This window comes from Eubalaena glacialis, chromosome 18 (genome assembly GCF_028564815.1).
Source record: "Eubalaena glacialis isolate mEubGla1 chromosome 18, mEubGla1.1.hap2.+ XY, whole genome shotgun sequence".
In the NCBI taxonomy this organism is placed as follows: Eukaryota; Metazoa; Chordata; class Mammalia; order Artiodactyla; family Balaenidae; genus Eubalaena; species Eubalaena glacialis.
In genome coordinates, this window is record NC_083733.1 from 31,432,335 (window position 1) to 31,447,241 (window position 14,907).

Sequence of the window (14,907 nt, forward strand, 5' to 3'; positions counted from 1 at the left end):
TCTGTGGTATAAGTGCTCGCCAGTCTGTGAGTCACCCACCCAGCAGTTATGGGATTTGATTTTACTCTGATTGCGCCCCTCCTACCGTCTCACTGTGGCTTCTCCTCTGTCCTTGGACGTGGGGTATCCTCCTTGGTGAAGTCCAGTGTCTTCCTGTCGATGATTGTCCAGCAGCCAGTTGTGATTCTGGTGCTCTCGCAAGAGGGAGTGAGAGCACGTCCTTCTACTCCGCCATCTTGGTTAATCCCTCTACGACCCTGAATTATTTATCAATGAATGAATATTTCTTTCTCTCTCTTTGGTTTTCCTTTTCTAAATCTGCCACTCTAGTTAAAGCTAACCTTAAGCCTTTATCATCTTTCCAAATGCTTTAAAACTGCAGAGTGAGGTGATTTTGCAAAGAATGCCTATCAAAGAGAAGATAACTCTTGTGGCTGGTGGAATAGTTAGCAGGATGCTGAGAGTGGGTGGTTATTTGTAGTGTCATGACATGTACAAAGTGCTGTTTGGTTGTGTTCTGTTTTGGTTTTTTAAAATATTCTATTTATTTATTTATTTTATTTATTTATTTTGGCTGTGCTGGGTCTCAGTTGTGGCACCCAGCATGTTCGTTGCGGCACGTGGGATCTTTTAGTTGCGGCATGCGGGCTTCTTTGTTGCGGCATGTAAACTCTTAGCTGCGGCATGAATGCGGGATCTAGTTCCCCGACCAGGGATCAAACATGGGTCACCTGCATTGGGAGCATGGGGTCTTACCCACCAGACCATCAGGGAAGTCCCCAAGGCGCTGTTTGTTTATAAAAGAAAATCAATTCTATTCTGGCCCTCTATGAGCTGCAATGTTGTATACTGGTTGCTTTTCCTTAAGGCATAAATACTCACAGTGGTCCATCGGCTACTCTGATTTAGATTTGAAATACTGTATTCTGTAAAATTCATCCTTTCATCTATCTATCCAATCATCCAACCATCCACTCACTAATTTATTCAAGAACCAGGAGTTATAGGAACTAGGTCAGGGAAGAAAATGTGATGTACTCCACAACTGGAAGCACATTTGTGATGTTATAAGCAAGAATTATAATGATCAGTGAGGATGTAGAAAGGATAAAAGCCACATCATCCTCTATAGCAGTGTTTCTCAAACTTCAATCATTGACAAAAATTCATGATTTCTGCCATATCTGAGGATCATTAACTATAATACTTAATATCTTCCCTTAAATCCATTCACTTAAGAAAAAAGAACAACAGCTTAAATGCCTACTGTGGTCTCATCCTAAACATTACTATCCATAAAGTCATGGTTCTGATGTGTTGTTGCATTTTTCTCTGATGTATTAAAATAAATGCATACTATACATCATCGCATGTATCTTTAACAATGGGTGTAATCAGTGATACACATACCATACTATATAGGAATCAACCTTTCAGAAAAGGATTTAGGAGGCAAATGAATTGAGCTTAACGTACTGGCTCATATGTGTGCACATATATGAAACACATACACATTCCAACTAACCATCATTTGGTCCCTTCCTTCTGTTCAGGCCTTCCTTTAGTAGTAAATCAGTGATCTAAACTGCTTTGTACAGTTAATTTCCCAAAGACCAAAAGAAGAATGGAGTCAATGAATATTTTGCTGATTAGAACATGAGCAGGAGTCTTGAATACTCATACAGATCCCACGTCTACTAAATCCTGATGCAAGAAGAATTCACCTTTTTTAAAAAATTTATTTTCTATTTTTTTTTTTAGCTGCACGGCATGTGGGATCCTAGTTCCCCAACCAGGGATTGAACCTGCGCCCCCTGCATTGGGAGCGCAGAGTCCTAACCACTGGACCGCCAGGGAAGTCCCAAGAATTTATCTTTTGACACAAATATCAGATATGCTCCCCAAACTTACAATAATAAATATAATATGAAGTGATTAAAAATGTTTTACAGGTACGGTTTAGGGCCAGTAGTTATTTTTTTTCTTAGTATTTTATATTTTAGTCTTAAAGAAATGGTACCTCAAGGCTGCCTCCTCATTTCCATTTAAATAAAGCATCCTCATTTTCATAATCAGCTCCTTTCTTGGTGCAGAGCTGGGGGCATGCAGGTAGGCAGGTGTTTTAAATATACTTTAATTGCGTCTGTCCTTCATTTGTCAAGTATTTGTTGCACACCTACTACATCCAGGCATTGGACTGGATGCTGCGGAGACCAGGAAGACTGAAACAGACATGGTTCCTGCCTGGTGGCGCTTACTGTATAGTATGGAGATAGCTACTACTAAGTCATCTCCCAAACAGACAGAAAATTGCCCAGAGGAAGTAGTGTTTGAGCAGAGATCTGTGTAGGGGGAGAGAAAAGAACGGTCCAGGCAAAGGGAACATCCAGTGCAAAGGCCCCCTCTTGTGGTGGGGCAGAGAGGGAGAGCATCACACCTCCAAGGAATTAAAAGGATGTAAGTGGTTGGAACCTGGGGCCTGTGGGGCTGGACAGGTGTTGGCCCTGCCATGCTGGGCCCTCGGTGATGGTAAGGAGTTTGGTCTTTGTCCCAGGAGCAACAGGAAACCACTGAAGGGCGGGGCTCCTCAACAAAAATCAAGGCTCTGTTAGCAATGAAGAAGGGGGAAATGGTTACCAGGTACGCAAGCAACAGTACTTACAGAAACACCCCAAACGTTGCCTATCCAAAAAAGAACTATTTCCCCATCTCCCCCACGCCCGTAAACAGTATGGTTTACTGTTTCTTTTTTTTTTTTTTTTTTTAAGAAATTCACGTTCTTATTTATTGATTGATTTATTGATTGATTGATTGCTGTGTTGGGTCTTCATTTCTGTGCGAGGGCTTTCTCTAGTTGTGGCAAGCGGGGACCACTCTTCATCGCGTTGCGCGGGCCTCTCACTATCGCGGCCTCTCTTGTTGCGGAGCACAGGCTCCAGACGCGCAGGCTCAGTAATTGTGGCTCACGGGCCCAGCTGCTCCGTGGCATGTGGGATCTTCCCAGACCAGGGCTCGAACCCGTGTCCCCTGCACTGGCAGGCAGATTCTCAACCACTGCGCCACCAGGGAAGCCCTGGTTTACTGTTTCTCATCTCAGTGAGTGGCCTCACTATTCACCCAGTAGCTCAAGTCAAAATCTAGGCTCCATCCAGGATACTCCCCCTTGTCTTCAACCCCTTACCCTCCATATCTAATCCATGGCCAAGTCCTGTCCATTCCACCTCTTAAATATCTGAACTCATTCACTTCTCCATCTCCACCATCAAATTCATGCAATGGTCTCTTGCTGAGCCACCGCAATGGTTTCCCAAATGCTCTTGTATTCGCACAATCTGTTCTCCATACAAAGTGGCCTTTTCAAAATACAAATCCAATCATATCACTTCTCTGTCTAAAGGCCAGGGATCTGGGGTAAATCTTGCTGAGCCCTAGCCAATCATGGCAGACTCATTCCACTTGCCCTTGACTGGTTTCATTGAGGGCAGAGACCCAGTGACTCATTTCTGGTAAGCATCGCTTGTGGGGAGCTTCTGGGAAAGGGTTTCTTGTTCTTCGAAAAAGACCTTTGGGAGAAAAGGATGCTTTTTATTTTGCTAGACATTGTCACATCTGGATGTGTCTGGAATGGCAGCAGCCATCTTGCGACCAGCCTGAAAGCAGTGCCTAAAGCCCAGAGTGCCACCACTGGAACCTGCCCTACATGTGAGGCAAATCCCCTGGCTATGCAAGCCGATTTGAGTTGGATTTTCTGGCATGTGCTGCTGTAAGGATTCTGATATGTGTCTGAAGCATCTGGTGCCAAATGGGCAGTTGAATACGTGCAGCTGAAGCTCAGTGGAGAGGTCCGAGCTGGAGAAATATGTGAGTCCTTGGTGAAGCTGAGGGAAGGGATAGATTGCCAAGGAGGAGGGTAGAAGGTGAGATCAGAAAAAAGTTTAGGAGAGGATGAGACTGCCAAGAAGTTTAGGAGGGATTGGGTCAGGGAGGTGCCAAGGGAGACCACCTGTGGCCAGGAGAAAGGATTTCCTGTTTATCTTCCTCTTTGTATTGATTGAGACTAATATTAAGGAAGGGCATTACAACATTCCTAAGTGTATTCAAACTGGACAAAAGGAAGTGGCTCAGGAATGTTTTCGCTAGAGGAGGAAGTTGGATTTCAGAACCAACCCTTGGGATTAGGGGGGTTTGGCTGTCTGCCATTTTACAAGGAGGTCATTTTACCAGAATTTCAAAGGCAACCAAAAATTGAACAAACAACCTGATCAGAGAATACTTCTCCTCTTCTGAGTGTAAGATACTGAGTTAGGTGGAGATTGGAAGGGCATCCCAAGAGGAGGCACCATCGTAAGAAAAGGCTCGGAGGGTGTAAGCCAAGGGCATCCGTCACAGAATGAGGCTGGAGAAAAACGTGGGAAATGAGTTGGGAATATGGGAACGAGGTCAGCATAGGGTGTGCCTTGTAAATCAGGCTAAATTTAGATTTTATTCAGTCTGAAACGACTCCCGTGGAAGGTTTTTGAGTAGTAAGGAGTTAGATGTGGTAAAGGTGTTCCAGATCACCTTTGTTAGGTTAAAAAAAAAAAAAAAAAAATCAGAGAACCAGGAGCTACGTTACCATGAGAGGTTCTCAAACTTCAGTCCGTACCAGAATTACCAGAGGAACTTGTGACAAATGTAAATTCCTGGTACTCACCACCCCCCGGATTGGGATTCTATAGGTTGGGTCCGATACGTACACTTTTAAAAAAGCCCTCTGGCAGCGCTACTGCCAAGGGATGAGTTGGGAGTTTAGCTCCCATCCTCTGCATCCCTTCGCTCCTCCATTCTTTGACACAGAAAATGGGCGTTTTCTTCTGGCGTTTCTTACACCAGAAGTTCTTCCAGGGTCTATCAACCTGACAGCGGCCCCAGCCCCTCCCACGTCGGGCGGACCCGACGTGGCGGTCTCGGGCCCCGCAGCACCGCCAGGGACTGAGGACCGAGCAGGGGCGGGCACCAGGCGGTCAGGCGGCGACCGGGCTCCTCTCTCGGACTCCTGCTCCGAGCCCGGCCCCGCCCTGGCTCGGGTTTGGAAAACCCGCAGCCATAGCCTGCCTGAACTGCAGCGGCGGCCACGCACAAACCTGTGGGCGGGTCTCCATGGTGACTGGCGGACGTTGTGACCAATTATGTACCGGCGTTTGTTTCCGCCCCATCCCTCCCCCGGGGCCGATACTTCCGTGACTGACAGTTCCCTCTGGACGCTGTTACGTAAGGGGAGGGTCAAGTGCGGCCTCACCCGAACCGAGCAGATTTGATTGGCAGGACCTAGTGCTGCCGCCCCAACGCCCCCGGAAGAACGTCCTTGACGGACAGGTATAGGAGCCACTCGGCGCCGCGAGGCTGGGCGGAAGCGTCCGGGCCCAAGGGAGGGGGGGCAGGGGGCGGAGCCGGAGGCTGGGAGCCGGGCTGGGCGGGGCGCGGAGTAGGCAGGGGCTGGGCTGGCTCTGCGGCCAGAGATGCTGAGGGGCCGCGACGGCGCTCTGCAGCCGGGAGCACTGCATTAAAAACACCGAGGTGGGGTTCGCTGCTAGGCCGGTGGTAGGTACGCGAGGGCTGTGGAGTCCCCAAACGCGGACCGCCAGCGTCCTCGGGGCCGGCATTTGTATGCCCTACCAGGGGCCCTCGACTCCGTAGAGACGGCGGCCGCACTGGGACACGGGGGCGGGGCTGGGCACCTGTCCGCGTTCGCAGGCACCTGCTGCGCCGGCCGCCGCGGGGCCCGGGGCCTGGCGCTGGGGGCTGCCTGGGAGCGGGGCCGGGCTGGCCTGAGGAAGGGAGGTGGGCCGGACCGGTTCGCCCCGTCCGGGGCCCGCCCTCCTCGGCCCCCTCCCCACGCCCGGCTCTGTCCCCGCTCCCAGGTTGAGGGGGGCGTCCGAGGCTCGCAGCCCCCCACCAGAGGGTCTCGCGGGCCCGGGCCGGCCTCGAGCTATCTGCGAGGTCGAGATTTGGCCCCTGCCTTGCATCATCCCGAGACAGGTTTGTCCAGATTCCCTGCGTGCCCGGAGATGGGTTTCCGCCCCGGGCGCGGGTGCCCGTCCCGGCTGTCCGCAGAGAGCCGGGGCCGAGGCTGTTTTCATCTTTTCCCTGGGCCCTGCTCCGTCGCCTCTTAACATGGAATTTAAGGCTGTTCGGGGTGATGTGCCTATTTAGGGACTATGGTACATAGGAGGTAAGCACCGCCCGTCTCTAAGTTTTGGCTCAGGACAGGTGCGGATCATTCGTATAGGGCCGAGCTACGACTTCTCAGCTGTATGATATAAAGAGAGACAATCATGTGTTGTTTGTACGACCAGACCAGCAGAAATTCTAAAGTTGTTTCGGAACGAGTAGGACGTGCCTTGTGTTTTCTTCCATCTATGTCACTCCTGTTGGAAAAATGCTGTACTGTGCCTGGGTAAAGTAGATCGCTATTAAAGAGTGTAGTTACTCCTGAAAAGCGTGCTACAATTTCTCTAGGTGATTATGTCGTTGCTGGAAACAAAGGCAGCAGTAGACAATACCTCCTTCTTAAAGACAGGAGGAACTGGGGCTAAGTTTTATTTGATTCTTAAGGGCAAAGTCATAGATTCTTTACGTGTTAGAATTGGAAGGGACCTTACAGGTGACTGATCCACCCCAGTAAATTTACATGGTGGTGAGCACTGTATCCCAGGGGGACAGGATTCCCTGTTAAATCAGGTCTGTCCTAGATGATGGTTGGGTGCTGCACATTACTCTGGATCTGAAAACCAGTGTTGTTCTTATTTGCACCAAACAGGAACATATACACCCACACAGTTTTGATGTCCCAGCCATTTTGGCTTGTATCATAGTTACCTTTAAAGGCAGATTTGCAGAGAGCTCTCAGCAATAAGTTGCTACTTACTGGATGTAAGTCATCAGGTAGGTGGAAGAACCAGAATCCTCATTACTTGGACTTAATTATTGGGTGGCATTGTATCTTGGAAAGCAAAGCAGCAGTAATGGGCACGGGTAGGGTATGGGACCCACCTGTGGATGTCATAGGCTCGGCAGAAAACAAATTTTTGCCGATTAGGGACATTTGGTACATGCTTCTCTAATGATTTGCTTCTTACAAATTTTGTAAAATGTTGCTTAAATTTTTACCCTTTTCACCTTCAGCTTGTTGACTGGTGCAAGTAGGAATTTAGCAGAGCTCTGTTTTAAACATGACCAAGCCTGGGGGAAGTCACCAGAGCAGACAAATTACTGTTCTTACAGCTCCGCTTGCTGCTTTTCCTTTGCCTCTTCCTTTGTATTTTTAGTAAATGACCCACTGACTTTGTGACCTTTGAGACATGTTTTCTTATCCACTTCATGAAGCTTTGGTGGAGGATTTGTGTTTGTGAAGGGTCTCGTTTGCATTCCTCTGTTACATTTGTACATATTGCTTGGCAGTTCCTTAAATGCATAATCCTGCTGTTTCCACACTTGAAGCAGTTGGAAAAGGTCGTTTTTTGTTTGTTTTGTGGATGGTCCCGACAGGACCCAGTTCTCCCTCCCCCTCTGTCTCGTATGCTCTGCCTTCGGTTGCTAGTTTTGTTGGAGAGAATCATTCTGTACTTAAGACACTCTCGAATCAGCTCCCTTGGATCTTTAATTCCCATAACCCTGAGAACTGTGATAGACCTTTTGTGTCTGTGGGTACAGTGCATTCTGAACCTGGCTTTCCCAGTAGTTAAATGCCTAGATATTATGCTAGTAGCAGCTGGTGTAGTCCATATCTTTTGCACTTCTGGCACCAGAGCTGAACTGTGTCACTGAATATTCTGAATCCTGGCCAAGGACTTGGTACACAGATTCCTGTCGGCATTTAAAGACGGGAAAGAAATTGGAGGGAGGGGGTATAGAAGGAAACTATTTCTAAAGACTTTTCCCCCTAGGTTTTTATAACTACATGTTATATAACATTATACTGTATTTCTGCTTAGAGGTACAGATTTAGTTCTTAACTCTTTCAGAAGTCTTAACTGTTGGTGTTGGTCTGTTTCTCTGTTTTCCCATCTCATTTTAAGGTAAAGTGAATTCTGCGGACGGAAGAGTTTGATGACACAGACCACTGAATTTCTTTGTTTGGAGTACACGTTATGAACCCTTTCTGGAGCATGTCTACAAGCTCTGTACGCAAAGTAGGTATAGTTGATAAATTTACTGAGGAAACCCATTTGTGTCAGAACAGAGGCCAAAATACTTCCTATCAAGGTTGCCTATAATCTTAGCAAAATTACCTTGTTTTTCTAGTTTAGGTTTTACTTTTGGGAAACAGTTATTTGGTTGATTAAAGTCAGTTTCTGAGACCAAGATCACATCTCAAATAGAAATCATTCTAGTAATCAAAATTCTGTTATTTTGACTTAGGTTATATTTACACATGATGGAATTTGTGACACTTTATTGTAGTAGTTTTTTGACAAACTGCAAGATTTCATGGTTAGAGAAGTGTTGGGCAAGACCAGTCCAATATGGTCAAGTCAGACTTGAGGGCACTGGTTTAAGTTTTCTAAATAAAATATTTTTTAAAATAAAATACATTTCAGGGAAGCTTAAAATACACAAACAAAAAGAAAATGAATGTCACCCATAATTCCACGTGTAAGAGAACACCACTATTAATCTTTTTTTCTGTACACGATACTGTGTACGTTTTTAATACAGCTAATTAAGCAGGCTTTGACTGTACTTGAGCCAAGGAAATACCTATGAGATGGTAGTTTAGTCTCTGACTCATTTAGACCTCTGTCTTTGACTAAGAATGACAGTTTATGCTGATGATAGTCCAAATGTGGAAACATGTCCATTAGGGACAAGATCAAAATCAGACCCATGCAAGTGAGAGAATAGCTTCATTCTTAGTTTCTAACCGAAGTGGTGACATCAGGTAGTGACTGATTTCAGTCCTCTACACTATTTATTTTGAGATGCTTAGCACCCGACTTTCTACAGCTAAATGCTAGGGGACCTTTCTAGTCTTGTCTAATTGTGTAGTAACCCCTTGCCCTCTTTCTGGGGCCACCAGGAGAAACCATTTCTTTCTCCGTTTCAGGTAAATCCTGTAAATATTGGCCTTATTGTCTTTATAGGATGCAGCTGATGAATGAATTTTCCTATGATTTAGTCTTGCTTCAGCTTTGTTCTGCTCTCTGTAATAGCCTGCCTGCTCAACAGACTTTCAGGTCATCTTGATCATGGTGCTAGAATGTCTTTGTAAAAGAGTAATTCCAGCTTTTCAGTCAAAGACTAAAGGACATCACATGTAGTCTTGTGATTTAAGAATCATCCTAACAAATGTTCTCACCACTTCATCTTGAATAGCGATCTGATGGTGAAGAAAAGACATTAACAGGGGATGTGAAAACCAGTCCTCCACGCACTGCTCCAAAGAAACAGCTGCCTTCTATTCCCAAAAATGCTTTGCCCATAACTAAGCCTTCATCTCCTGCCCCGGCAACACAGTCAGCAAATGGCACGCATGCTTCTTACGGACCTTTCTACCTGGAATACTCCCTTCTTGCGGAATTGTAAGTTCTGAAACTATCTGGTTAACTTTTGAATGACCCTTGAAGGTGAAGAATGAAACTTATTCTGAAGGACTCAGTAAACAGCAGCCATTTAATCTTAAAGCTCAAACCCATCCCCCTCCAGTATTGGCCTTAATGTATATAGGATGGACTCTATTGCTAGTAATATAACCTTTCTTCACCAAGGCCTAAGTGGTGTTATATAAATATCTTCTAAAAGTAATGATTCTTATTGAGAGCTTGGGTAAGTAAGATTTAAAGGCAAATGTGTGCTTTAATTTCCATGTATGTTTTGGAGAGTAAGAGGAGGGGGAAACAGATTTATTAAGCATCCAGGAACTTAGTTTTGGTCTACCTTTATATGAGGTGAGGAATTCACCTCCTGAAGAGGCTGTTGTAGAGGGCGGGACAGTGGGAGGGTGGCGAGCTATCCTTTCTTGGGTCAGACCCAGCTGGAGGTTTGTGCTCCATTCTGGTGATCACCCTGTAAGAGGCATCTATCCTGACAGACTGAGGAGAGGGTCCCCAAAAGAGATGGTCCCAGGAGGAGATGGTCCCAGTAGGCGGAGGTCAGGAAGCCTGACCTTAGCAGTCAACAGTTGAAGGAACGGGAACCACTGACTTGGAGAAAACCTGGAAAGTACTTATTAAAGCTGTCTTCACCTGAAGGTCCGTCATTAGAAAGGGGATTTGACTTATTCTGTATGACCCCCAAGGGCAGAACTAGGCCATTATGGGGAAGTTTTAAAGATTTGGGCCCCATGTAAGTAAGAACTTGACTAGTCACAGAAGTCAAAAATTGGACTGAAGTTGCACATATCAGTAGAGTGTGAGGAGACGGGCACTTCTGCAGAGTCTAGTAGTGATGACACAGTGCTTGGCCCATCAGAGGGGCTCAAATAGTGATTGAGTGCAGATGGCATTTGATTTGATCATTTGTTATACGGGCAGAAAGTCTGGAGAATTAAGTCTGAATTTCAGTCATGTAAAACTTCCTTTGTACATGAAGTTATTTTAAAAGTATCCTCCAGCCGTCCCTCACTGTGCTAATGTTGTAATGGTCAGAGGGTCTGAGGCCCCAGTGTAAATGGCGAGTGTGATTTGGTAGCACGGGTCCCTTTAGCTTTATAATGGAAGCCTGTGTTTGAGGCGAGACAGTGAGTTGGACAGGCTTCTCTTGTGGCATTAAATCTGCTGTCTGTATTAGGACACAAAATTGCCTTTTTGGCAAACCTCACTGTAGTAGATACATCTGCCAACCATGCTGCTGTTGACATGCTGAATTATAGTGAGTTAAAAATGGAATGACTACTTCAAAATGATTGAAGAATAAGTGTGGTAGCAAATAGGTAATAAATAAAAAGTCAGTTGAGGTCCAATAAGCTGCTTCTCAGTAAAATTCAGGATTGGCAGGTTAGTGTGTTTTAAGACCCTCAGTCAACATTGTTCTTTTCAAGGTCTGGTCACAGTGTTACTTGTTCAGGCTCATAGCTCAGCTACAAAAGGAACAGAGCAGAATGGCTGTCAGGTGACCAGGTCCCAGAAGAGCCAGTGCAGCCTCTGTCTTCCCTTGTTTCAGCACCCACCGTTTCCCACGCCACGGCCCACAGAGTTCAAGTGTCTGAGTTGGGGGTAAATTCAGGAGCAGAGTACAGTGTGAGCGCCTCAGGCTGCCTGCCTTCTACCAGGAACACTGCCGCACCGACTGGTGTTCAAACTTAAAATGACCCCCAAATGAGGGTAATTCCGTGGAATTTTAATGTCTTAATTACCTAAAGTTGTATTTTAAAAAGGCTTTTAAATGTGTGTGGGTAAGATCTATTGTTCATGGTCACAAAAGCAATAATCGTACAGATACTCTCACTGACCTAAAATTTGATATCCAGAATTACCTACAGGTTGGTTTCCAAGATGGTGTTTTGGGGAAGCTGATTTCTGGGTGGAAAACTTGATTGTGTATCCCTGTTCGGCTTTAATTTCTTAATCTGGGGCCCTTATTTGGCTGTGTTTCTCTGTAAGCATGTGTTATGAAACCAGTAAACAGGCAGCAGTCAGGGCCAGGTGAGAGATTGTGCTGACTCTGTCTGTATGGTTAGAGCATCAGCTGCCCTTCGAGGGACTATTCCTTCTTTCAAAAAATGAACGTGGGTGGTTTGGTCTGTACGTCATTTCCATCCATGCGATCTCACTATTCTGCTGCTTCTGTTTTAGTACCTTGGTTGTGAAGCAGAAGTTACCTGGTGTCTATGTGCAGCCATCTTATCGATCTGCATTAAGTAAGAAGGATTCGCTTTTTTATAGCATATTCGGTTCCTCTGACACAAACTTAGCCCTTAACGGTTTTTATTTTTTCCTACAGTGTGGTTTGGAGTAATATTCATACGGCATGGACTTTATCAAGATGGTGTATTTAAGTTTACAGTTTACATCCCCGATAACTACCCAGACGGTGACTGTCCAGTAAGTTGGGGATATAGTCTGGCTTCTTTTCTTTCTTGGACCCTCCTCACCCTCCTCACTGCAGGAGGAGGGTTTAAAGGGCTTTAAAGATTTCTTGGTTCTTTTCCTGGCCTAATACTTGTATGATTTCAGTTTCCCGAAATGTTTTGTCTACTCAGTAGTCTTTCAGGGGGATTTTTTTGCTTTGTTGCATCTTTTGCCGTGCTAGCCTCTGCCTTCAGCTTTACTTGTTTCTCTGCTCAGGGTGTGCAAGTGAGGCTGGAAGCTGTAGTACAGCTCTCACTACGTGAATTGCGATTGTTATGCTGTGGTAGAGAAGAGCGACTTTTCCCCTGCTTCACTGCAAAATTTAGTTTTACAGGAAAATGGTGAAAGTAGTTAGGTGTCCCTCTTGAGGCAGCTCTTTGACTTTAAGCAACAAAACTGCCTTGTCCTGAAGCTTCTTTTACAGCTTATCCGTGTGGGTTTAATATGCTCCATTGCTTACATTAAAGGATGTGTCTCTCTTTCAATATAGCGTTTGGTGTTTGATATTCCCGTCTTTCACCCGCTAGTTGATCCCACCTCAGGTGAACTGGATGTGAAGAGAGCATTTGCAAAATGGAGGTTAGTAAATAAGAGTTCCGTGTGGTGACATAAGCCAGCAAGAGGAAGCCTCAGTAATCCTGCCATATTTCCCTTTAGGCGGAACCATAATCATATTTGGCAAGTATTGATGTATGCAAGGAGAGTTTTCTACAAGATTGATACAGCAAGCCCCCTAAACCCAGAGGCTGCAGTACTGTATGTTACTTTGCTTTGTTATGTAAGATAAATTTGAAAAGAGCAAAGTAGATTATGTTGGTAACCTTTTGATTTAAACTTTTAACACAGGTACGAAAAAGATATTCAGCTTTTTAAAAGTAAAGTGGTTGACAGTGTTAAGGTGTGCACTGCTCATTTGTTTGACCAACCTAAAATAGAAGACCCCTATGCAATTAGGTAAGTGGTACATTATCAAGATAAACTGCACTTTGCAGTACTGTGCTGCTGTTTTCCAGGTGGCCTGAGAATGGGGATTTAAAAGGAAAGTGTATAATCTGTTAGCCTACAACCTTTCTAACTTGGTATCAACTTGATTTCTGCTTTCAACATGGACTGACACATTGTGCCAATAGCAAGCTATTTAATGACTTTGGTTTCCTAAGGATCCTTGTAATGTGCTCATTCAAATGTAAGGACTTTTCTTTCCAGTTGGAGCCCCTCTTAAACTCCCATACCCCAACCAACTTAACAGATTTGGTGAAAGGAGGGAAACTGAACAGTGTGAGAGTGAATAGTGTGAATGATGGGTTCCTTGAGCATTGTGTTAGTTTATGTTGAGGAAGAGTGTCTGCAGGAGTATTGAAAACTGAAGCGATTGAGCTCTTGGGCAGCACTGGTGTTGCTGTACATAGTGGTAGTGGTCAAGAGCTTGGGCTCTACAGTTAGGCTGGGTGACTTTTGTACTTACTGGCTTTGGTGACCCAGAGAGATTACTTAATTTTACTGTGCCTCACTTTCTTCAAGTAATAGGACTTCAGGGGTGGTTGTGAGGCTTAAATGAGCTAACCCATGTAAAGTGCTAAGGGATAGTTATTGTGAGAAAATCATTTAGATAATGTCTAAAACTTACATATTGACAACTGATTAAAGATTGTTCCTTGTTAACTTTTGTTAGGGGAACTGGGTTAAAAATGTAAAAAAAATGGATGTTAAACAAATTTAGTGAGCTATTTTTTAATATTTTTCTCTTCCTGAAGCTTTTCTCCATGGAATCCTTCTGTACATGATGAAGCCAGAGAGAAGATGCTAACTCAGAAAGTAAGTAGATTACCAGTTTGGAAATCGTTAGCTCACTGTTTCCTTTCTAAAATATCTTCACTGGAGACTACTCAGTATATACAAATAACTTTTGGGGAAACAAATTTGTACAGTGCTGAAATCCCCTCATCAGTCATTTTTTAATGTCTGTTTTTCATTGTGCCTAGAAGAAGCCTGAAGAACAGCACAATAAAAGTGTTCACGTTGCTGGCCTGTCATGGGTAAAGCCTGGCTCAGTACAACCTTTCAGTAAAGAAGAGAAAACGGTAGCAACTTAAGAGCTGGTGAATCTGGTGCACCGTGCACTTTCCTGCTGGACTTGGGCTAGTAAAGCTGACCAGTGGCAAAGGACTGCCTGCAGAGTAAAACGGTGTGAACGGTGACTGATGTCAGTGTTGTCCGTGTATGCTTAGGTTCTAACAGCAAGTTCTGGAAACCTCTCTTTACGTAATGCATTACTTCTGTCAGAAGTGTCTTTGGGGTGGTTATCTAGTTCAGTGCTCCAAATTCTTGGGGACCTGGAGGCTTACGTACTTTTCTGAATATAATGCTAAAGGTAAGTTGCATTCATTTAAACTAATGAAGTAGGCAGAGTTCAGCACTATCTATCTAATGATTTTTAAATCAGTGGTTTCAGGTGTACATATGTTAGGATATGGAGAGGAGATGGATAGAGAGAGCAGTTTCCATAGCTTATTAGCACTTTTAAGTGGAAGAGCATTTGAACCTCAGTCTTCAGCCTACTGTGTTACTGATATACAAACTGCTGTCAGTCAGTCACTGAGGTACATATTATTAGGTGAGTGAGTGGAAACCAGAACACTTGTTCATAGTTTTTTTTTTTTTTTAAGCAAATTACTTATTGTATTTTTATGGCAGGAGGGAGAAAAAGTGTTAAAACGGTTTCTAATGAAGTCAGATATTTAAATGATGAATGACTAATGTGTTTCGTAGAGACAATAAACCAATAAATGATTGTTCTTTGTAATTTATGCAGGACATTAAATACCCTTTTCTCAATATAACTAAACAAAGATTAATTTAT

The 14,907-nt window shown here is 44.6% G+C and overlaps 1 protein-coding gene across 5 annotated transcripts; it reads left to right on the forward strand.

Annotated features, from left to right (window-relative positions):
• Window positions 1-5,448: 5,448 nt before the first annotated feature.
• AKTIP (AKT interacting protein) lies at window positions 5,449-14,904 on the forward strand. 5 transcript variants are annotated; one of them, XM_061174443.1, is made up of 10 exons: window positions 5,449-5,580; window positions 8,058-8,171; window positions 9,355-9,560; window positions 11,772-11,836; window positions 11,920-12,020; window positions 12,538-12,626; window positions 12,705-12,803; window positions 12,894-13,001; window positions 13,802-13,862; window positions 14,033-14,904. In XM_061174443.1, the coding sequence occupies exons 2-10, from the start codon at window positions 8,130-8,132 to the stop codon at window positions 14,138-14,140; spliced, it is 879 nt and encodes a 292-aa protein (XP_061030426.1). In that variant the 5' UTR covers window positions 5,449-5,580; window positions 8,058-8,129; the 3' UTR covers window positions 14,141-14,904. The 5 variants fall into 5 exon arrangements, with proteins under 5 accessions (XP_061030426.1, XP_061030423.1, XP_061030422.1 ...); XM_061174440.1 differs by having other exon boundaries at window positions 5,449-5,584; window positions 14,030-14,903; XM_061174439.1 differs by having other exon boundaries at window positions 14,030-14,903.
• Window positions 14,905-14,907: the final 3 nt, after the last annotated feature.

Coding starts and splice junctions, on each gene's coding strand:
- AKTIP (XM_061174440.1), top strand. CDS start 8,130: ATGAACCCTTTCTGGAGCATGTCTACAAGCTCTGTACGCAAA. Junction 12,021..12,537: donor ACCCAGACGGTGACTGTCCA/GTAAGTTGGGGA, acceptor CTTTCAATATAG/CGTTTGGTGTTTGATATTCC. Junction 13,002..13,801: donor GAAGACCCCTATGCAATTAG/GTAAGTGGTACA, acceptor CTCTTCCTGAAG/CTTTTCTCCATGGAATCCTT.